The sequence below is a fragment of the Asparagus officinalis genome, chromosome 8 (assembly GCF_001876935.1).
Source record: "Asparagus officinalis chromosome 8, Aspof.V1, whole genome shotgun sequence".
Taxonomy (NCBI): domain Eukaryota; kingdom Viridiplantae; phylum Streptophyta; class Magnoliopsida; order Asparagales; family Asparagaceae; genus Asparagus; species Asparagus officinalis.
Window position 1 is genome coordinate 91,375,157 of NC_033801.1, and position 24,910 is coordinate 91,400,066.

Genomic DNA, 24,910 nt, shown 5'->3' on the forward strand with positions numbered 1-24,910 from the left:
ATATATATATAATATATATATATATATATATATAGTATATATATATATTGTTTCAGTATAATGGAAAAATTCGGAAGAATGATCAATTTGAATTGAAAAAGGTTGATGGTGGGCTTCAACAATCATTATCTAAAAATTTAGATCATCAATCATCGCATCAGCATACAGTTAACTGGAAATTCAAATCGGGCGGATCCACAACATGGAAAGATGTGTGTACTATGGGTCGAGAGGTAAATCAGAATTGTTCATTAGAATATTTTCCACCATCTATTGATAGCAAAGGTCAATTATATGCTACTATTCCAAGATCTGAAATTCTTCTTAATGTTGACAAATGGAATAATACATTAATTGGTTATGTTCTTGGTGATAAACCTTTCTATTCCCATTTAAAAGGTTGTGTTGGTCGGCTATGGAAACTAAAATGTTCTCTTGAGATATATTCTAGAGAAAATGGCTTCTTCTTCTTTAAATTTGGATGCAAGGAAGAGTTAAACAGAGTTTTGAATGGTGGGCCTTGGTTATTTGACGGAAGGTTAATTATCTTGAAAAAATGGTCTGAAAACATTGGATTAGAAAGAGAGCTCCTTAACTCAGTTCCAGTTTGGATTAGACTACCATCTTTACATCTCAAGCTTTGGTCTAATAATATTATTGGTCGTATTGCTAGCCTTGTGGGTAATCCTCTTTATATAGATAAAGCAACAGCATCGAGTGAAAGGTTAGCCTATGCTAGATGTTTTGTGGAAATTTCCTCTAAAGCTAAGCTACCAAATTCTATAAGGATGGATTTAGGGAATGGAGATTGGTTGGAAACTGCCGTTGAGTATGAATGGATTCCACCTAAATGTGATAAATGTCAAAATTTTGGTCATGTTGAATATCAGTGTCCAGTTGTTATAGTTGAGAAGTGGGTGCCTAAAACAACATCAAATGAAACTGGGTTTGGAGAATCTATGATTGTTGACAATTCATACAACAATGATATTTTAATTAAAGATAATGAAGGACTAATAAATGAAGATGTTGTTAGTAATAAGAACCAGATAAATGTTGAAGCTACAACTACTGAAAGAATAATGCATGCTGCTGATACCATAAATGATGTTCATTTGGATTCTGAGGTTTTCTCTGATCATGAGTTGGTGTATCATAATGCTGAAGGCCAGGTTAAAAAGGATAAATTAAATGCCCAGGAGAAATCTATGAAAGATAAGTCTGCTTACACTGATAAAACAGATACCTCGGATACAGAGCTGTTACAGAAATCAGATACATTGAACAATGTTGCTGCTAACAGATACAATTATGATCCTATACATGAATCTCACCAATCTGTCACAGCAGGTATTATAGAAGATACATCAGGCTCCTCTGACCTTGCTGTTACAGTTGTTCCTATAACTGAGAATAAATCAGAGCAGGCTAAACATAAAACAGGTTTTTTTGATTCTTTGCAATCTGGTGGGGGTAATTCAAATGAGAAAGGTTTATATTTTCCTATTGCTATTGATAATCCTGAATGGTTAACTGAAAAAGATCAGCTGCTTATGAAGAAGAAAAGTCAGGTCAAAGTGAATAAAGACTCCTCAGGTCCAAAGAGGGTTACAAGGTCCTCATCAGCTAATATCTTATGACCATGTTATTTTGGAATGTTAGAGGCATGAATAAATTAGGAAGGAGAAGGGATATTAAAAATCATATATTATCTTTGAAGCCCAGTGTTGTTGGTTTTTTAGAGACAAAAGTCAAATCATCTAAAGCTTACAGAATTACTAAATGTATACCTGCTCATTGGTCATATTGCAATAATTATTTCGCTTCTGATAGAGGTAGAATTTGGGTGGTATGGGATTCAGATGTCTGGATTGGTGAAGTATTATCTGTTACTTTACAAGTTATAACAATTAGGCTTAAAAACAAAGGAGGTTTCAATTTAATTTTGAGTGTCATTTATGGTGAAAATTCAGAATCTACAAGATTATCATTATGGGCTGATATTAGAGATATCTATGATAAAATTGCATCAATGCCATGGTTGCTTGTGGGGGATTTCAATGTTTGTAGATTTACCTCAGAAAAAATTGGAGGTAGGCATCTTACTGTAAAGAAACTCCAAGAGTTTAATGAATGTATTCAATCATGTGGTCTTTCTGATATCAAGAGCACTGGTTCACTATGGACATGGCATAATAAACAACAAGGTAAAGGCAGAATATATGGAAAATTGGATAGGGGTTTGGGAAATGCTAAATTGTTTGATCAATTTCCTCAAGCCTTCATAGAGTATAAAAGTACTTCAACTAGTGACCATACTCCAGATCTTCTACATCTGACTCCCATTTTACAGTCTGGGCCTAAACCTTTCAGATTTTTTAACTTTTGGACGCAGTGTCAGGGTTATGAGGAAATTCTCAGATGTGTTTGGAATAGACATTATACAGGTTCTCCTATGTTCATATTGGTTTCTAAACTAAAAGATCTAAAATTGACACTGAAACACTGGTCTAAACATTCTGCTATATCTCCTAAGGCTAATATTATGAAGCTAAAAAAGCAATTGGATATCATTCAAAAAGAGTTAAATCAGGACATGGAAAATGAGGAATTACAGGATACAGAGTCTGCATTAATTGCTAAGCTAGATGGTTGGCTTTGTAAAGAAGAAGAGGAAATGAGGCAGAAGAGTAGACAGCTATGGCTTCAGCAAGGTGATAAAAACACTCTTTTCTTCTATAATGCTATCAAGCATAGAAATTCTACTAATAGTATCAGACATCTTATTGCTCAAGATGGATCACATATCACTTCAAATGACAATATTAAACTCATTGCTCCCAGTTTCTATGAAGGTCTTTTCAATCAAACATCCTATTGGAATGTTTTTCCTAAATTGACAGTAAAGAGGATTCTGACTGATGAATCTAAACAATGGTTAGTAAAGGAAGTTAACTACATAGAGATTAGAAATGCCCTTTTCCAAATGAATGCAGATAAGGCTCCAGGACCAGATGGCTTCAACGTATATTTTTATCAACAAAATTGGAACATGATCAGGGGTGATGTTGTCTTGGCAGTGCAATCTTTCTTCACTTCTGGTAAAATTCTTAAGCAGATCAATCATACATTTCTCACTCTTGTGCCGAAATCAAAGGAAGCTACTTCCATTCAAGATTATTGACCTATTTCATGTTGCAATGTCATTTATAAGATTATTACTAAGATCTTGGCCAATAGATTAAAGATGGTGGTTGGGGAATTGATTTCTAAGAATCAGCATGCTTTTCTTCAAGGGAGACATATTGGTGAGTGTTCTTTACTTGCTCATGAATTACTTAGAGATTTCAATAAGAATCATGGCAAGAGAGCCTGTTTTAAAATTGATTTACATAAGGCTTTTGATAGCATCAACAGGGAATTTGTATACTATGTTATGCATTGCATGGGTTTTCCAGTTAAATGGATTACATGGATCAAGGCATGTCTTTCAACACCATCCTTTTCAGTCCTTTTCAATGGCTCCTCCTCAGGGTTTTTTAAAAGTAATAGGGGTATAAGACAAGGGGATCCCCTATCTCCATATATCTTTGTTCTGATCATGGAATTTTGGTCTATTGGTATGGAGCTAGCAACTATCTCAGGGAAAATCCAGAATTTTAAAAACTCACCATGATCTACAAATCTCTCATATATTATTTGCTGATGATATGCTGGTTTTTTGTAGAGCAAATAGAAAATCTTTTGAAGGTATCAACAATCTGTTGGAATCTATGGCTTTGAACACTGGACTGAGTATTAACAGGAAGAAGAGCAAATTATATTTCAGCAAAGGATGCAACTATAAAGGTGTGTTAAGCTCTATTGTAGGAATTTCAATAGGGAAACTTCCTATGAAATACTTAGGATTACCTTTATCAGCCAAATACCCAAAAACTAAGGATTTTCTTCCACTTATTGATAAGGTCAGAAATAAGATTGAAGGTTGGATATCTCATTCTTTATCATTTGCAGGGCGGCTAGAACTCATTAAATCAGTATTATTTAGTACTTCAGCCTATTGGTATTTTGTTTATAAATTCCCTCAATCCATAGTACAAAACCTGGAATCTATCTTTGCAAATTTTCTTTGGTCTGGAAAGCTTCATGCTATCAATTGGAAGGAAATTTGTCGGCCAAAACAGGAAGGGGGATTTGGTCTGAGAAAATTGAATGATCTTTGTCAAGCAGCTGCTCTAAAATTGATATGGAGACTTCTAACAACTAATACTCTTTGGACAAACTGGATAAATGTCAGATATGTCAGGGGAGCTAATTTTTGGGAATCTACTTCAAATCTATTGGATTCTGGAACCTGGAAGCATATATCTAGTCTCAAAGGGAAAGCTCTGAACTGCATTAGGAAAACTATTGGGAATGGTGAGACAACTTCCCTTTGGTTTGACCCATGGTTACAGGAAGGTAGAATTATTGAACTACTGCACCATCTCACTTCTCAACTCACAGGCACTATTACTTGGACAGTCTCTCGTATCATTCAAAACTTTCTATGGAATATCATACTGCCATGTCTTAGCCCTCTGATACCTTTCATTACTAATATATCAGTTACAGGTCAGGAAGATCAATGGATATGGTTGCATACAGGTGATGGGGTTTTCTCCTTTTCTTCAGCTTGGAATCAAGTAAGGACATCCTATAACATATTTGAGCTTTACAATGTGGTATGGTTTCCATACTCAAATCCTAGGATGTCTCGTTGCATGCTTAGAAGTTTATATAATAGGTTAGCTACAAGAGACAGACTATTCAAATTTGGGATAACTTCAATGGAAGTCTGTGCTCTTTGTAATACCTCGAAGGAGACTAGGGATCATTTATTCTTCCAATGTTAATTTTTAGCATTTATCTGGAAGCTGTGTAAACTAAAAATGCAACTGAATGCTACTGATGTTAAGGACCTAAAGACAGAAGCCCTGGAAATCCAACAAAAGTTCAAGAAGAAAGATAATACTTATATATTGGCTAGATTAGCATTGAATGCAACTGTTTGGCATATTTGGCAGGAAAGGAACAGAAGGATTTTCCATGATAAAAAATTGCACAAGATTATGGTGTTTAGGAGAATATATGAAGACATTAATATTCTGCTTAGAACTTGCAATTGGAAGGTTGGTAATTCTGATATTCTAACAAATTGGGGTTATGTAAAACTGTGAATATCTCTTCGAGAGCTGGATGTTATTGTTCTGTAATTGAGGGTACTATTTTTATTTTTTTGGCTTTGGTAACTCTGGAATCTTACTAGGTTTCTATAGTGGAGGGTGACGGCCATGGTCCTCTCCCCTCTCTATAGTTTCTCTAGTTTAGATTCCTGTTGTTATTTTGCTAATACTGTCACTTTGTACGTGTATTTGGTTTTAATGAAATTATACTTATCTTTCAAAAAAAAAAAATATATATATATATATGATATCATATATAGTATTGAATATCATATTATTATATATATTATATATATATTATATATATATTATTATTATTATATATATATACATATATATATATATATTATATAATTATTATATATATATATATATATATATATATATATATATATATATATATATATGAGAAAACTAAGGGAAGCGCTGGGCGCGTTCGCCTTACGTGGCGCTGTAAGGGTTTGAAAATAAATCCCTTCTCCGTGACCATCTATATCTCTCTCTCGTGACCCAGCTCCCTAGGAAACCCCCGTGAGCTGGGCAGGACGCCTTCTCTCCCAAACCTCACCCGCTCTCCACCTCCTCGCCCCCCCCCCCACAACCCCATTTTTAACTCTACAAAAAGCCTATCCTAAAACCAAGAGCAAGAATTCTCACATCCCGTGAAGCTATCTCTCTCCCTCTCTCTTGATCCCCGTGAACCAAATCCACCTCTCTCCCTATCCAAGACCCTCCCTCCTCCCCCTCTCAATGACCGATGCCGACACCGAGCTCCCCCATCGAAGACTCTCCCTGGTCCCTCTCTCAATGACCGACACCGATGCCGAATCCAAGCTCCCCCGTCGAAGACCCTCCCTCCTTCCTCTCTCGACACCGACGTCGACGCCGAGCTCCCCCGTCGAAGACCCTCCCTCCTCCCTCTCTCAACACTGACGTCGATGCCTTTTCCCCGTCGAAGACCCTCCCTCCTCCTTCTCTCGACACCAACGTCGACACCTCTCTCCTGTCGAAGACCCTCCCTCCTCCCTCTCTTGACACCGACACCGACGCAGGTAATAACTCGAACCCTCTCTCTCGATCTATCCCTCGATCCCTTTGATTGGACTGTGCTAAAATTGGTTTAATGGGTCTTTTCTTCTTTAATCGGTTGTGCTAAAAAATTTTCTTAATATCACTACTTAACATAAATTAATATCATTGGTTTCTAAAGATTGTAAGTTCAATCTATAATATTTTTTCTGGTAATTCAATCTTCTTTGTTGTATTAAGTTGTAATTATTTTAGCATTTTATACAACCATCAAAGTTTTTACAAATACTAAATTTGTTTTTCTTGAATTTCTTTTTTTCTTTAGGAGTTCGGAATGGATGAAACAAATTCAACTAGTGTAGAGTTCGGAATGGGAGAATCAAGTGCTATTGGAAATGAAATTACGGTCAATACTGTAAATGCTCCTAAACCACTACTAGGAATGAAGTTTAATAGTTATGAAGAAGCTTATAACTATTATAACTCTTATGCATTGTTGATAGGTTTTAGAATACGGAAGAGCACGATAAATTACTCTCGCAAGACTAGAGAAGTGGTAGGCAGAATCTTTGTTTGTGATAAGGAGGGCTATAGATCTAATAGAGACAAGATAGATCACCCTTTTCGGCGAGAGACCCGAGTGTGATGTAAGGGCGAGTTAAATTATTAGAGGACAAATCGTGGGAGGTCATGGGGTTTGTTGAAGAACATAAAAATCATGTGTTGAGTAGTCCAGACAAAGCAAAAATGCACAGATCATATCAACAATTCCATAAAACTCAAAGATGTAAAAAACTTATTAATAGTCTGTAAGAAGAATGTATGCCTCCTTCCACTATTTCTTGCATCATCAATGCAACCAATGGAAGAGAAGATGAATTAGTGACATCATAATAGTGTATTGATCATATCAGAACCCAAAGAGTCAACAATATTAGCCATGAATACCTATCTATCATCCGACATTTTCAGAGTATGATAGTGAATGATCCAGAATTTTATTTTGTAATAGAAGTAGATAGCAGTGGACAAATGAGGACTATTTTCTGGGCCGACGAAAGATCAAGAACATCTTATTTGCAATTCAGTGATGTTATTGTGTTTGATGTGACATACAGAACTAATAAGTTCAGTCTTTCATTTGCTCCATTTACTGGTGTAAATCACCACAGGCAGTCCACTTTACTTGGTTGTGCATTATTAGTCGATGAACAGGAAGATACAATTGTGTGGTTATTTCAAGAATGGCTAAAATGCATGCATAAGATTAAACCAGGTGTTATTATAATAGACCAGGATAGAGCAATGTGTAATACTATTCACTTTGTGTTTCCAATGACAAGATATTGTTATTACTATTGGTACATGGAAAAGCATATTACTGATCATTTGCCTACTTTGGGGTCTTGTTATGGTGAACAGTTTCAAAGGTATTGGGGCTTGTGGTATAATAACTCTTCAATTGAACAATGTGAAGTATATTGGCTTGAGATGAAGGAGAAGTTTAATATAAATGAAGAAGGGGAGGGGTGGTTGCAAACAATTTACAAATATCGAGAACATTGGGTGCCATGTTATCTGAAGGACACTTTTTTTGTTAGAATGAGATCGAGCCAAAGGAGTAAAAGTATTAATGCATTTTTTGATGGGTATGTTAACTCACAGACTCAATTACACGAGTTTATGACACAATATGAAAAAGCAATAACTCATCGTCGCTTAAGTAAAGCCCATGAAGATTTTAAGAGTCTTAACACAAAGCCTATCATGCTCCTTGGATATCCAATTAAGGTCCAAACTGGAGAAATGTATACACGCAATATGTTTGATATGTTCCAAACTGAATTCAAACGATTTGGTACAGAGTTTTGTGAAGAATTAAGAAAAGATGGGGACATTATTGAATACAAGATCTGTAAGTTTACAGATAGAGGAAAATAGGAGGTGGTTGCTTGTGAACAATCGAGTCAGACGTAGTTTTGTTATACTTGTACTTTGTTTGAAACTAATGATGTTGTATGTAGGTATATATTATCGCTAATGATGGCTAGGAAAATGGATTCGTTACCCGACCATTACATCCTCCATCATTAGACTATACATGCTTGGCATCATAACATTGGGTTTGGCAACATTGTATTTGGAAGAAACATCACAAGCTGTGAAGAGAAGATTAATTTATTGAAATCTTGGGCTTCAAGAGCAAAATTCAATAATGTGCTCGAGCTTGCATTTGATTCAGAAGAGAAGTTGCAAAAACTAGATGATGTGCTAACAAATTTCATAGAATCACTTGAAGAAGAGGTTGGAGAAATTCAAAATCAAATGGTAGATATTCCTCAGATTTCTGCACTCATTTCATAAACAATGGAGCACATTCCTAAGATTATAGTTAGTGATCCTGATAGACCTACAAGGACTAAAGGTCATCCACGCAATGCTATTAGAATCCAGTCAGGTTTAGAACAAGCACAAGAAAAAAAGAAAGGAAGAAACATATATGTAGCAGATGTGGTGAACTTGGGCATTATAGAACAAGCTGTAAAGTCAACTTGCCAATGTGCAATTAATATATTTTTTCATTAAACTTCATAGCACAAAGTCATGTCTCATGATTAATTTGTCATGTAATTTGTAGCTAAACATATGTCTGGATACATGTGGTGTTTCTTGAGCACAAATTGTTGTATTTGGTCATGTACATATGTCTGGATTTGTTCCCTTATCGCTTTTTGTTTCCTTCCATAGTAAATTTTGGATTCATTTCATAAAACTTCATAAAAATTCACATTTTAACTCATTTCATATATTTGTCATGAAATTTGCAAATAGGCCAAGCTGTGGAGAAGAAGAATAACAATCTTAGGATAAAAAGAAAAGACTAATAGCAATCTTGGGAGCAATCTTGCAAGTTTTAGATATATAAGTGGATGTCAAATGCTATTTGAGATCTTCATGTGGTTGAAATGAATCTTATGTTGTACTACTTAGTTATTGAACGGTGTAATGTTTTTGCAACATATATAGTATTTTTTAGTAACAGGTATAATGTTAGTTCTAATATATACCATTTGAGTTCTAATTTGTGCCTCGTTAGTTCTAATTTGTAACATGTTAGTCCTAATTTATGTCAGGTTAGTTCTATCGTAACTCATGTTAATTCTAATTTATACCACGTGAGTTCTAATTTATGTCATATGGAAGATCATAACCGTAAAATATGTAATGAACCTATTGCAGACTAAGTACTTGATATGTTGTTAACTATTTTACTTGTATATTTACAAACTACTTCATTTTGTCTAATGTTGAAAGTATTTTCATGTTAAATGAGAATTAACACCATCTCTACTAGATAAAATATTGTAAGTATTAGAACTAACACGAGAATATATAGAACTAATATTAACTCAGCTAGAACTAACATGAATACTAGAACCAACACTTACACAAAACTTGCATTAGCTAGAGATAGAACTAACACGATAGCATCTAGGACTGACATCACAGCAGCTAGAACTAATAATAACTAAGCTAGAACTAACATGGGCAATAGAACAAATACTTACACTAGAACTTGCGTTACCTGGAGTTAGAACTTACATGATATCATCTAGAACTGACACCACAGCTGCTAGAACTAACAATAACTAAAGTAGAACAAACATGAGCAATAGAACAAATATTTACACTAGATCTTATGTTAGTTAGAGTTAGAACTAACACGATAGCATCTAAAACTGACACCACAACTGCTATAACTAATAATAACTAAGCTAGAACTAACATAGGCATTAGAACAAACACTTACACTAGAACTTGTGTTGGCTAGAGTTAGAACTAACACGATAGCATCTAGAACTCACATCACAGTAGCTAGAACTAACAAAAACTAAACTAGAACTAACATGGCGTATAGAACAAATACTTACAATAGAACTTGCATTGGCTAGAGTTAGAACTAATACAATAGCATCTAGGACTGACACCACAGCAGCTAGAACTAACAATAACTAAGCTAGAACTAACATAGGTAATCGTCACAAATACTTACACTAGATCTTACGTTAGCTAGAGTTAGAACTAACATGATAGCATATAGAACTAACACCTAACAAAAACTAAGCTAGAACTAACATGGCGTATAGAACAAACACTTACACTAGAACTTGCGTTAGCTGGAGTTAGAACAAGATACCATCTAAGACTAACACCATAGCAGCTAGAACTAATAATAACTAAGCTAGAACTAACATGGCCAATCGTCACAAATACTTGCACTAGATCTTGCGTTAGCTGGAATTAGAACTAACACAATAGCATCTAGAACTGACACCACAGCAGCTAGAACTAATAATAACTAAGCTAGAACTAACATGGGCAATCGTGACAAACACTTACACTAGAACTTGCAGTTAGAAATAACAAGTGTTGAAAATAGAACTTTTATGTACATCAATATATAACTAACAAGTTGTTTCCTTCCATTATAGTGCAAATTGTTGGACCCTAGAGGGGGGGTGATTAGGGTCAAGATGCTCTAATATGCAATAAAAATCAAACACAAGCAAACCACAAAACAGTAAAGCAATTAAAGTAAGAGAGATAGAGTTAGGAGTTCGTTATCCTTGACGCGCGATGTGTTAACGAGGTTCGACCCTCTGGCCTACGTCCCCGCTCCCCACTCTCGAGGAAAAATCCACTACACACCCGGTTTGGAAGCCGGAACTTCGTCTACACAGCGATCCCACACGATCTCTCTCACTACACAGTTTGATCTCAACAGATCACACTCCCTCACAGTTGATCTACACAGATCTCACTCACAGCAGCAGAAGAAAAGATGCAAGACTCTCTCTTTACACAAGCCCCTATAGCAAAGAGAAAGAGTACTGAAGCTGGGAAGTGAAACACACACAAAAACAGAGAGAAAACACAGAAACCAGATTTTGAAAATTTTTCTCAGGAAACAGCAGACTCTGGTTTTTGCAAACGTTAGGGCTTAAGGAAGAAGAAGAAGACTGGGGTTATTTATAGAAGAGATTTAATCAATTTAAAACAAAACCCAATCTTCCCAAATAGGATAGTAATCTCCTTTTCAGACCCTTATCTCAGACTGTGCCAAACACAGTTAAGTGTAAGCACAGTTAACTAGGTAAATGACCGTTTGAAAAAGTCGCGGTTGACTGAAGGAAAATTCGGTCGTCCGAAATAATACTTCGGTCGACCGAAAAATCACGTCGGTCGACCGCGAGCTGCTTCGAAAACTTGGAAAACAAACAGAAACACCGTCGGTCGACCGGCACGATCGACCGATTAGAAAATCGAGATTTCGGTCGACCGTACCGGTCGAGCCGAGATTCTCTGGAAAATAGTAAGGAATGGCCTTGGGAGCGGTCGACCGGACCGGTCGACCGCTTTCTGACATTCTTCAGAAAACAGGTTTTTAATCAACTTTAAATATTTGCAAAATATTTATTTGACCTCTGAAAATTCTGAAACTTTGTAAAATGTTTTTAATACTAAAAACAAACTGTTTAGAAAAGGAATTTTGCAGATAGGTCCTCATACTTATGAAAAATAGTATTTTGTGAAAAACGCTTAAAAACCTAAGTATGAAATCGTGTGTGTGATTCCCAATAGCTTCAAGTAAACTCAGTAACTCTTTGCCTACATTCTAGCACTAGAGAGAAAAAACAAAAGAAAGCTAATATCCTCATATATAAAGAACAATACTTGAGCTTTGATATAGCTTGAATCGGATGAAGCTTGTATTCGAATTTGTCGTTCTTAAAATAACGTTGCTTCATCTCTTAGCCTCCTCCTCCTTTGGATATCATCGTTGTAGCATATATTCCATCCATCCTCCGTTCATGGCACTAACGAGCTTGATAAATGAATTTACTACATTTTAGATGTCTTCGTTTTAGCGTATATTCCATCCATCCTCCGTTAATGGCACTAACGAGCTTGACAAATGATTTTACTATATTTACACTCAATAAGCCATTAGTACCGATAATGGTGGTTGTAAGAACATCATCAAAACATAAGGGCTAACAATCTCCCCCTTTTTGATGATGACAACCAACCATTATATAGGAGCAAAAATAAAATAGCTTATAGATAGGTGCTCCCCCTATCTATGAGCTCCCCCTAAATATATGCAACAATTGAGGAGATTTCTCTCCCCATTTGTCACCATCAAAAATGGGGTAAAGAGAAATACTAAATGCAAAATACAACTAGTCAAGCAAGCAATGTAGAACTTTCACATAGTGCATAAACCCATAGTTGAGATTTTGTGTCAACAAATACTAGGGATACATCTTGTCGCTCTACATGATCGCATAAGAAATGATGGCGTACATCAATATGTTTAGTTCTAGAATGCAAAACCGAATTTTTGGAAATATTTATAGCACTTGTGTTATCACAAAAGATTTTAATATTTTGAAAATTCAAATCATAGTCAACTAAGCTATGTTTCATCCATAAGACTTGAGCACAATATAAGCCGGCGGCAATGTATTCCGCTTCCGTAGTGGACAATGCAATACAATTTTGTTTCTTGGAAGCCCAAGAAACAAGAGAATTTCCTAAGAATTGGCATGTTCCACTAGTACTCTTGCGATCTACCTTACATCCGGCAAAGTCGGCATCACAAAAACCATATAAATCAAAAGAGGTGCTTCTTGGATAAAACAAACCAAGGTTAAAAGTTCCATTAACATACTTAATGATCCTTTTAACCGCAATTAAATGAGATGCTTTAGGAGATGCTTGAAAACGTGCACATGCACACACACTAAACATAATATCGGGTCTACTAGCGGTAAGATAAAGAAGACTACCTATCATACCTCGGTATAGTTTTTGGTCCACATCTTCACCACTCTCATCCGCATCAAGCTTAACACTAGTACTCATGGGAGTAGGCGCATGCTTAGAATTCTCCAACTTGAATTTCTTCACCAATTCCTTCGCATACTTGCTTTGTGAAATGAAGATCCCATCCTTAGTTTGCTTGACTTGGAGCCCGAGAAAGAATGTAAGCTCTCCCATCATACTCATCTCAAAGTGATCCTGCATAACTTTAGAAAATTCCTTGCACAAGGATTCATTAGTAGCACCAAAAATAATGTCATCCACATATATTTGAACTAAAATGAAATCATTTTTCCTTTTTCTCACAAAAAGTGTGTTATCAATTGTTCCTTTTGAAAAACCATTTTCAATAAGAAAACTAGAGAGGCGAGCATACCAAGCCCTAGGAGCTTGTTTCAACCCATATAAAGCTTTTTGTACCCGGTAAACATGATTAGGAAAAGCATGATCTATAAAACCGGGGGGTTGCTCAACATACACTTCCTCTTCTATAAAACCATTTAAGAAAGCACTTTTGACATCCATTTGAAATAGTTTGAAATTTTTAAAACTAGCAAATGCCAAAAACATCCTAATAGATTCCAACCTTGCAACCGGTGCAAAGGTTTCATCATAGTCTATGCCCTCCTCTTGATTGTATCCTTGGGCAACCAAACGTGCTTTATTTCTAGTTACAATGCCATGTTCATCAAGTTTGTTTCTAAAAACCCATTTTGTACCAATAACACTAGCATTGTTAGGTCTAGGAACTAACTTCCAAACTTCATTTCTTTGAAAATTGTTTAATTCTTCATGCATAGCCAAAACCCAAAACTCATCATTTAAAGCATCATTAACCTTTTTAGGTTCTAGTTGAGATAGAAATGCAACATTACCACATTCACTCAAGGCTTTTGAGCGAGTTATAACTCCTTTTGAAGGGCTCCCAATGATTTGTTCCTTTGGATGATTTGATGTGAATTTCCAAGCTTTAGGTGGTTCAACTTGATCTTGAGCGTTTGTGCTATCCACATCCTTTTGAACTTCTATAGAGGGAGTGTCATTGATTTGCAACAAGTCCAATCCTCCCTCAATATCATCATCATCATCTTTCCTAGGCAACACAACTTGAGAGCCAACATTAGTCTCATCAAAAGTAACGTTTATAGACTCTTCAACAACGAGGCTTCGTTTATTGAAGACCCTATAAGCCTTACTTCGAGGTGCATAACCCAAGAAAATACCAACATCAATTTTGGAATCAAATTTATCATGGTGATCTTTTGTATTTAAAATAAAGCATTTGCAACCAAAGACACGAAAATAACCAATGAAAGGAGTTTTTCCATAATAAAGTTCATAAGGAGTTTTCTTAAGCTTTGGTCTAATCAAAACACGATTTAAAACAGGGCAAGCCGTATTGACGGCTTCCGCCCAAAAATATTTTGGTAAATCAAATGAGTTTAACATAGTGCGTGCCATCTCTTGTATGGTACGATTTTTCCGTTCAACAACACCATTTTGTTGTGGTGTTCTAGGAGCGGAAAACATATGAGTTATACCATGATGAGCACAAAAATCATAGAAAAATTTATTTTGAAATTCACCACCATGATCACTTCTTATTTTAACAACTTTCAAATCCTTTTCATTTTCAATTCTTTTAACATGATTAGCAAATTCTTCAAAACAATCATTTTTCTTAGCAAGAAATATTGTCCATGTAAAACGAGAAAAATCATCAATAATCACAAAAACATAGTGTTTGCCTCCAAGAGAGGTAACACGCATAGGACCAAATAAATCAAGATGAAGTAATTGCAAGGGTTTAGAAGTCGATACCTCATGGATGGATTTGAAAGAAGACTTTGTTTGTTTACCTTTAGCACAATCCTCACAAATTGTATCTTTTATGAAGTGCAAGCTCGGTAGCCCTTTCACAAGATTCTTCTTAGACAATTTTGATATTAACTCCATATTTGCATGTCCAAGTCTCTTGTGCCAAATCCAAGGATTTTCATCAATTGCCGCAAGACACTTCACATCTTGATTCACTAACTCATTCATCTCAAAAATGTAAACATTAGACTTGCGATTTGCAATAAAAACAATTTTTCCATCCATACTAATGATGCATTTATCCGGTTTAAAAGAAATATCAAAACCTTTATCACTTAATTGGCTAATGCTAAGAAGATTATGATTCAAGCCATTTACTAAATAAACATCTTCAATAATGGGTGAGGGTTTCTTACCAGTAGAATCGATACCAATGATTTTACCTTTCTCACCACCACCGAATGAGACATTGCCTCCTTCAATCCTTGATAGGGTTGCAAATAACTCTTTGTTGCCCGTCATATGATGTGAGCAACCACTATCAAGGTACCACATCTCCTTACGTCGTTGCCGTGACGTTCCCTACAAAAGAAGAAGATGAAGGTGTAGTAGCTTTAGGTACCCATGTCTTGGGTCCTTGGTGGTTAGTAGTCTTGGTACCTTTGGGTACCCATATCAAACCATAAAAATCTTCATTGTCTTTAATTCTACAATGAGTAGAAATGTGTCCATGTCTCATACAATAGGTGCATACAAAATTTCTTTTGTATGTACGGATGTTAGAACCATGAAACCTATTTCTACCATGGTGATTATAGTTGGCATAAGCATGAGTGGGTCTAGTCCTACAACCCTCAATTTCTAATCTCTCAATCTTTGATCTTAATTGCTTATTCTCGAAATCGAGATCTCCTAGCAATTCATCTTTAAGAGCAAGAGAGGTTGTTAGTTGTTCTAGCTTAATATCACAAGAGGCATGCAATTTTTTAAAAGAAGAGTATTCTTTAGACATTCTTTTAAATTCAAAGTTCAACTCTTCTAAAGCCATAGCTATGTCACATTGCATATAAAAAGATTCACTTTCGGCCTCGGATATTACCTCATGTTCATTTGCCATGAAACAAACATTTGGGTCATGAAGAGCAAGTTTGGCTCCTTCTTCATCACTATCCGAGTCACTTGGTTCGGATTCTTCCCATCCGGCATACATAGCCTTCTTCTTCTTGTACTTCATGTACTTTTCTTTGAGCTTGGGGCAATCCTTAGCGATGTGACCCGGTTCATTGCACTCAAAACATTTACCTACACGAGAGGAAAACTTGTTGTTAGATCGAGGGTTAAATTTTTTGTTCATTTTTATAAGTCTAGAGATTCTTCTAGAGAGATGAGCCACTTCTCTAGAAAAATCGACTTCACTCTCCGACGACGAAGATGAGTTGTCACTAGCTCCTTTGAGAGCTATGGTCTTCAACTTTGGTGACGGCTCCTCAACTTCTCGTGATGGCACTTCCTCCTTCTCCTTCCCCTTGAGCTTCTTCTCATGCACTTTGAGCTTTCCGATAAGGCTATCAAGAGCTAAGGTAGTGAGGTCATGAGCTTCCTCAATGGTCGTAGCCTTGGGCTCCCATGCCGGAGTCAATGAGCGAAGTATCTTGTAGTTCATCTCTTGAATGGATAATTGCTTATCTAGACCATGTAATTCATTGATGATATTAGTAAAACGGGAAAACATAGTATCAATGGATTCATTAGGAAGCATTTTGAATAGCTCATAATCATGCATGAGTCCACTAATCTTAGATTCCTTAACTTGGGGTGTTCCTTCATGTGTGACACATAATTTTTGCCAAATTTCGTATGCGGTTGCACACGTGGAAACCCTATTGTATTCATTGGGGGAAAGACCACAGATTAAGGCGTTCATGGCCTTAGCATTGAGATTGGCAAGGTGCCTTTCATCATCGGACATGTTCTCAACTTTGGACTTCTCTACATATTTCTTTTCTATAAGCCCTAGGATGTCAAGATCAATGCAACGAAGGTAAATTCTCATCCTAGCCTTCCAATAAGCAAAATTGGTCCCTGTGAAGAGAGGTGGTCTAGTGGTGGATTGTCCTTCCAACATATGCATATTCAAAGAGGCCTCCATTAGATCTTTTCTCTAAGGCTGGCATATCTTCATAATTCCAGGCGAACACTGTTGGACCCTAGAGGGGGGGTGATTAGGGTCAAGAGGCTCTAATATGCAATAAAAATCAAACACAAGCAAACCACAAAACAGTAAAGCAATTAAAGTAAGAGAGATAGAGTTAGGAGTTCGTTATCCTAGACGCGCGATGTGTTAACGAGGTTCAGCCCTCTGGCCTACGTCCCCGTTCCCCACTCTCGAGGAGAAATCCACTACACACCCGGTTTGGAAGCCGGAACTTCGTCTACACAGCGATCCCACACGATCTCTCTCACTACACAGTTTGATCTCAACAGATCACACTCCCTCACAGTTGATCTACACAGATCTCACCCTCACAGCAGAAGAAAAAAGTAAAAGACTCTCTCTTTACACAACCCCTATGACAAAGAGAAAGGTTACTGAAGCTGGGAAGTGAATCACACACAAAAACACAGAGAAAAACAGATTTGAAAATTTTCTCAGGAAAACAGAGCTCTCTGGTTTTTGCAAACGTTCGTCGGTCGACCGACCGAAAAATTCGGTCGACCGCGAGCTGCTTCGAAAACTTGGAAAACAAACAGAACCACACGATCGACCGATTAGAAAATCGAGATTTCGGTCGACCGTACCGGTCGACCGACGACCTCTCTGGAAAATAGTAAGGAATGGCCTTGGGTCCGGTCGACCGGACCGGTCGACCGCTTTCTGATATATTGCAGAAAACAGTTTTTTGACCAACTTGAAATATTTGCAAAATATTTATTTGACCTCTGAAAATTCTGAAACTTTGTAAAATGTTTTTAATACTAAAAACAAACTGTTTAGAAAATGAATTTTGTAGATAGGTCCTCATACTTATGAAAAATAGTATTTTGTGAAAAACGCTTAAAAACCTAAGTATGAAATCGTGTGTGTGATTCCCAATAGCTTCAAGTAACCTCAGTAACTCTTTGCCTACATTCTAGCACTAGAGAGAAAAAACAAAAGAAAGCTAATATCCTCATATATAAAGAACAATACTTGAGCTTTGATATAGCTTGAATCGGATGAAGCTTGTATTCGAATTTGTCGTTCTTAAAATAATGTTGCTTCATCTCTTGGCCTCCTCCTCCTTTGGATATCATCGTTGTAGCATATATTCCATCCATCCTCCATTAAAGGCACTAACGAGCTTGATAAATGAACTTACTATATTTACACTCAATAAGCCATTAGTACCGATAATGGTGATTGTAAGAACATCATCAAAACATAAGGGCTAACACAAAATACAATAGAACTAACTTCATGAGTTAGCTGGATTCGATGATCCACAGTGTGAGCCATCCCAACTAACATCTATCAACTCTGGGTCTGTATTAAAAGGCTGCACACGTTGGGTCCCTAAGTCAATGCGAGTGGATCCATCGGTCCTCTCCAAATTCCCCCTGCCGAGTACCTGCTCGACGGCGTAGCCTTCCCTTAGGATCTCGTCGACTGGAGAGATGTAATGAAAACTAATCCTCTTAGGGACATCAGAAAAATACCTAATCCTAAGAAGCACTTTGAATTTTGTGAAGTTAGCATGAGTTATGATATCACAACAGCTCATGATGCACTCACCGATACCAGCGAGCAAAGATTGTACAAATCCAAAATCCCAGAGGTGGTATGGGAGGTTGAAGATGAGGATCCATACTAGAAAGGGTTGGGGAAACGTTGAAAGCCTGAGATCCTCCCTCCAATGACGGAATCTGCCCCTAAAGATGCTCATATCTACCAGGCCGAGCTCTATGGCTTGGGCAAGAAGGTCGTCGGATGGAAACTGCACCGTAAAGCTGTGTTTTGCTGTTTCTTTGATTTGATGGGCTATGACCTAAGATTGAAGCGATAAGCCAACATCTCTCTAAGCTCCTGGATGGATGGATGGCCTGACCTAAGATTGAAGATGGCGAAAGTATAGAGATGTCGACTAGTGCAGACGGTGTTGGCAGAGACGGTAAGCATCCTTGGGGGGTATGAGCAGTAATATCGTGATGACAAACTTGAGAGGTATGCCCGGACCCATGGCAACGTGCACATGCGCCGTCCAAAGCCATCTGTGATGGTTTATGAAAGAAATTCAAGACGTTGGGTTTAGGAATTTGTTTAGGGATGAGGGGTTTAGAGAGTCACCTACGCTGGTGGAAGAAGTTCAGGGGTTGTGGAAGAATGGCGGTAACGTGAGTATCGAGGGAAATATTATTTTAACTACCTGTCCTGACTTGGGAACACGCAGATATATGATGTGAACTATCGGGGTGATAGGACATGTCTTATAAAGCAGTGAATAAATAAATGATGTAATAACTAGAGCTAACACTTACTCAAATAGAATTTTAACAAAGTTAGAACTGGTTGTATATAAGCTAGAACTAACATTGAATCAGTTAGAACTAACATAGCAACTAGAACCAACACTTGTGATAGAAAAAATGCGGGCTGGAGACAGAGCTGACTGTATATAATCTAGAACTAACATTGAATCAGTTAGAACTAACGTAGCAACTAGAACCAATATTTGTGTTAGAAAAAAACACAGGATGGAGACAGAGCTAACACGGGATGGGTTAGAACTGGCTGTATCTAATCTAGAACTAACATTGAATCAGTTAGAACTAACGTAGCAACTAGAACCAACACTTGTGTTAGAAGAAAACACGGGCTGGAGGTAGAACTAATACGGGGTGGGCTAGAACTGACTGTATATAAGTTAGAACTAACATTAAATCAGTTAGAACTAACGTAGCAACTAGAACCAACACATGTGATAGAAAAAAATACGGGCTGGAGGTAGAGTAAAACATGATGGGCTAGAACTTGCTGTATATAAGTTAGAACTAACATTGAATCGGTTAGAACTAATGTAGCAACTAGAACCAACACTTGTGATAGAAAAAAACACGGGCTGGAGGTAGAGCTAACACGAGATAGGCTAGAACTGGCTGTATATAAGCTAGAACTAATATTGAATTAGTTAGAACTAACGTAGCAACTAGAACCAACACTTATGATAGAAAAAAAAACGTAGGCTGGAGGCAGGGCTAACACGGGATGGGTTAGAACTGGCTATATATAATCTAGATCTAATATTAAATCAGTTAAAACTAACGTAGCAACTTGAACCAATACTTGTGTTAGAAGAAAACACGGAATGGAGGTAGAGCTAACACGGGATGGGCTAGAAATGCTGTATATAAACTAGAACTAATATTGGATCAGTTAGAACTAACGTAGTAACTAGAACTAACGCTTGTGATAAAAAAAACACGGGCTGGAGGTAGAGATAACACAAGTTAGGCTAGAACTAGTTGTATCTAATCTAAAACTAACATTGGATCAGTTAGAACTAACGTAGTAACTAGATCCAATACTTGTGATAGAAAAAACACAGGCTGGATGTAGAGCTAACACGGGTTGAGCTAGAAATGGTTGTATATAAGCTAGTGTAGCTAAAGGTAGAACTAACATTATCTCTTGCTAACGCCACTTCTAGTGTAAGCGTTGGTTCTGTTCCCTTTGTTAGTTCTAGCTGAGTTAATGTTAATTCTAGCTATTGTTGTGTCAGTTCTATCTGATATCATGTTAGTTCTCCCTCCAGCTAACGTAAAGTCTATTGTAAGCGTTGGTTCTATTGCCTAGGTTAGTTCTAGTTGTTGTGGTGTCTGTTTTAGCTGATATCCTGTTAGTTCTACCTTCAGCTAACGAAAGTTCTAGTGTAATCGTTGGTTTTATTGCCTTTGTTAGTTTTAACTGAGCTAATATTAGTTCTAGCTGTTGTAGGGATATTTCTAATACTTACAATATTAGAACTAACAAGACATCAATTAGAACTAAGATATTTGACCACATATGGATCTGGAGCTAAAACTAACAATAAATCGAATAGAACTAACAAAATAGCGATTAGAACTAATAATAAAACCATTAGGACTAACAAGAAATCGATAAGAACTAACATATTTGACCTCACATGGAACTGGAGCTAGAACTAGCAATAAATTGAATAGAACTAACAAAATATCGATTAAAACTAACAAAAAAACCATTAGAACTAGCAAGACATCGATTAGAACTAACACATTTGACCTCATATGGAGCTGGCACTAGAAATAACAAGACATCGATTAGCAATCTTGGGAACTTTATTCAATTTTGAACATAAATGGCATAATAGTTGTAGGCTGTCTAAAAATCACAATGGATAGCTGATCCCCATCAGGCTATAACAAAGAAAGTTACAATCAGATGACTTTCTTGTTACCCAACAGAAAGCTACAATCGAGGGACACCCCTATGGACCATGAAGAAATCAAGAGGTAGAATTCATCCCTACAGTCGAAACACAAGTGGCTACGTTCCAAAAGACGAAGCACCGCAATCATTGCATCCTCAGCTATCAACACAGTTCTATGTTTGAGATGATTGATCTTGATGGCTGCGACAACAACATGACTAACATCATATTAGCAACTATTAGAGATGCTGATGAGCAGTGTAATGATTTTAGAAAAGCAAGAAGGTCTAGAAAACTGTGGACAAATATTCGACATACTGAGAAGTGCATGGTTAAAAGCCATGAGGTCTTAGTGGAGATCGTGATCCGCGGTTGATAGAGCGTTATTGGGGTGTCTCAAGTGTCACAAATAGCCTTCTCTACTGGTCATTGGTGTCATCCATATATAAAGACAGACAAAACGCAGCTTAAATCAGCCGTTGAACACAGCTTAAATCGCCACTGGACACAGCTCTATTCGCTGCCCGACGCAGCTCAACATCGCTACACAACGCAGCTCAACATCACTGCCCGACGCAGCTCAACATCGCTGCACAACGCAGCTCAACATCGCTGCCCGACGCAGCTCAATATCGCTGCACAACGCAGCTCAACATCGCTGCACAACGCAGCTCAATATCGTTGCACAACACAGTTCAACATCGCTACACAACGCAGTTCAACATCGCTGCACAACGCAACTCTACACCGCTGCACAACGCGGCTCAATATCGCTGCAGAACGCACTTCCAGATGCTGCGTTCAAGCACAGAATCTATGCCAGAACGCATGTCAAAGTTCTGACCTGTTCAAACACGATCCATGCAGTTTCGAAAACCACTCTTCACCCATGATTTGAGGAGTGGCTTACGTGGGTTGTTACAACCGATTAATGAGGCAACTAAACCCTCATTTAGGAGCAGATTATGGGGGCAGTTACACCCCTAATCTCCCTATAAATATAAACAAACTCAATAGAGTTCAGGGTTGGACTTTTGGAGATCGGATTCAGATAGTGAGGGTTAAAGGATCAGTTCCTTACACAGTCTGGGGAATCATCATCAACTGAAGATTCCAGACACTCAATACTTGGCTTATTAACCGAATTATTTTCGGTTCTGTTAACTCTTTTCATATTAGAGCTTGTTACTCGTTCTGAGCTACAATACTCGTCAAGAGTTATCGACCATACAAGTCAGTTGTTCTAGTGAATTGAAGTTTTCGGATCGTTAACGAGAAGCAAACTCGACGCGAGCATTCGAGGGAGGCATCTCATCGCCACCGTGAAGAACCCAGTTTTAAACAAAGGAGAGAATTTAGATCATTCTCTTCTCTTTTGTAATTAGGAAATCCAATTGTAATCGAGAGTTGAGAGATTTGTAAACATTCTTTTTCTAAGCGGTTAGAGAGAATAAAATCAAATACAATTCTTTCATTCATTTTCTTATTGCAAATTTTCCACAAACAAAAAGATGGCGACTCTGCTGGGGACAAGCTTCTCTGATGATGAAGTGGTGGCGCAATCCGATGTTCATCTCACTGGAACCACTGTCGAAACTCTTGTTGTAGAGTTTGACCAAGCAAAATACGAGGAGGCCCTCTCCTCTGGATCGTTTAGCCCTAAAGCTAGGCGAAATACCTCTAATGAGGTCTTAACTGCTGATGAGACGCCAAAGAAAGCCCTCTCCTTTGGCCAAAGCCTTAAACTTCCTCTGCAAGTCGAAGATCCCGTACCCATCTCAACACGGCGTGTATTGGGTTGTAAGAGGCCTACGACAGAGGAAGATCCAATCAACGCCAAAGACACGGCTAAGGCTCTGAAACAAGCCCAGAAGAACAAAGCTCGAAGACGGAGAAGATCCATCCGACGAGCACATCTCCGAGAAAATCAATCCATGGTCCAACGCAAGGATGGTGTTTTTGAGGCTCTGCCCAAACACTACGTTTATACTCCAGAACGCACGCTTCGAGGTAATGAATCCAACTATGAACCTCGAGTGATACAACTTAAACGCGACCCTCAGGGGTGCGTTGTCCATCCAGAACACAGCCCTGCTAAGGGAAAACATGCACCTCATGAGTGCGTCCAAATCAAACAGGACCCTAAGGGGTCCGTTTCATCAAATAAACGCAGGCCAAGGCCTAGTGTTTACAGATCACAACGCGACCTTCGCGCTTCGACTCCAGAACGCAAGATGGTCCGTCAAGTTCAAAGAAGTCGACAGGGGCTTAAGATTCATGTTCAACAAGAGCCAGTCTCGCCCACTCAAGGACAGGGGGTCTTATTTCCGACGGAGAGTTGTCCCCAAGTCTCTGATCTGCGAGAGTTACTCTCTAGAGGAAAACCAATGCAACAGACAAATCATTCATGCCATTGTAAGAGGATTATTTCAGCAGTCCTCTCCGAGTGTCAGTGTTGCGCTCCAAAAGCCCGACAATCTGTGTTCAACAGACTAACGGATGTCGTAAGACCTACCAAGAGACGACGTCGTCAAAAGAAGAAGGTTTCTAAAGCCGAATATCCTCAGGTTACCATCAACATGGCTGGCAGAGGGAAGGCCTCGTATCCTAGTTCTGATGAATCAGAAAGAAGCCATTCCCCGACTGTTCGGGAAATCTGTGATGAGTTTGAGGGAGTGTACCGACGCACTCGGACTCGGACAGGAGCTATACGTCCGGTTAATTACCAAAAGTTAGCCAAAGGGATTACGACAAGTGATGAACATTCGGCAATAGTTGAATCTCAATCTTCAAGCTCTGTCGGAGCACAAAAGGTTTCTATTTACATGGCGGGAAACCCCGAGGACATAGCCAAAAGAGTAGATGAACATCATGTCATGCTCCAGGCGCAACAGGAGACACTTCTCCAATTGAAGGACATGTTGGCCCAGTTTCTGGCAGAAAAAGGCCAAAAACCTGAGTCTTCTCGGAGGACAACGTCAAAGGGAAAGCAAAAAGCACACGAACATTCAGATCGTGAAACTCACAACTTGGATTCTTCTTCTGACAATGAGAAGGAGATGGAAAAAGAGCTGTATCCTCAGTCAACCAAAGTGGATGAGCTAGAAGCCCGCCTTAACGCAATGGCCAACAGAAGCGAGCTTCGCGAGGAAGGAGTGATACGGCCTTACCCTGCAGAATGGGATACAGCTCCCTATCCGCCAAAGTTTAAGACTCCAACGCTATAACCTTTTGATGGTACAGGATCACCAAATCAGCATATCTACTACTTTAAGTCTCAGACTGGAGATGTGGTAGCAAATGATGCCATCCTGACACGCTTGTTCATCGGCACCCTTAAAGGAGTGGCCTTTGAATGGTTTATGAAATTGCCTGCTGGATCTATCCAGAAATGGGTAGATCTGGAAAGGCTTTTCTTAGCCAGATTCTTCGAAGATGATACAGAAGTCTCGGTCCCTACCCTTCTCGCCACAAAGCAAAAGAAGGGAGAATCTATTAAGGCTTATGTGGAGAGGTTCCACAGCA

The 24,910-nt window shown here is 38.0% G+C and overlaps 3 protein-coding genes across 3 annotated transcripts; all 3 read left to right on the forward strand.

The window, feature by feature from the left end:
• LOC109821513 lies at nucleotides 222-1,640 on the forward strand. Its single transcript, XM_020387697.1, has one exon. The coding sequence runs from the start codon at nucleotides 222-224 to the stop codon at nucleotides 1,638-1,640; it is 1,419 nt and encodes a 472-aa protein (XP_020243286.1).
• LOC109821515 lies at nucleotides 3,248-6,900 on the forward strand. Its single transcript, XM_020387698.1, has 4 exons — nucleotides 3,248-3,534; nucleotides 3,728-4,685; nucleotides 4,917-5,171; nucleotides 6,580-6,900. The coding sequence occupies exons 1-4, from the start codon at nucleotides 3,248-3,250 to the stop codon at nucleotides 6,898-6,900; spliced, it is 1,821 nt and encodes a 606-aa protein (XP_020243287.1).
• Nucleotides 7,287-8,195, forward strand: LOC109821516 (protein FAR1-RELATED SEQUENCE 5-like). The gene has a single exon (XM_020387699.1). It carries the CDS (start codon nucleotides 7,287-7,289, stop codon nucleotides 8,193-8,195), a length of 909 nt encoding a protein of 302 aa, XP_020243288.1.

What these genes read in the sequence shown, in the direction of transcription:
- LOC109821513 (XM_020387697.1), top strand. Translation starts at nt 222, where the DNA reads ATGGGTCGAGAGGTAAATCAGAATTGTTCATTAGAATATTTTCCACCA.
- LOC109821515 (XM_020387698.1), top strand. Translation starts at nt 3,248, where the DNA reads ATGGTGGTTGGGGAATTGATTTCTAAGAATCAGCATGCTTTTCTTCAA. An exon ending in TTCAATGGCTCCTCCTCAGG is followed by an intron (nt 3,535 to 3,727) that starts GTTTTTTAAAAG and finishes GGTTTTTTGTAG; the next exon opens with AGCAAATAGAAAATCTTTTG. An exon ending in TTTCTTCAGCTTGGAATCAA is followed by an intron (nt 4,686 to 4,916) that starts GTAAGGACATCC and finishes TTTATCTGGAAG; the next exon opens with CTGTGTAAACTAAAAATGCA.
- LOC109821516 (XM_020387699.1), top strand. Translation starts at nt 7,287, where the DNA reads ATGAGGACTATTTTCTGGGCCGACGAAAGATCAAGAACATCTTATTTG.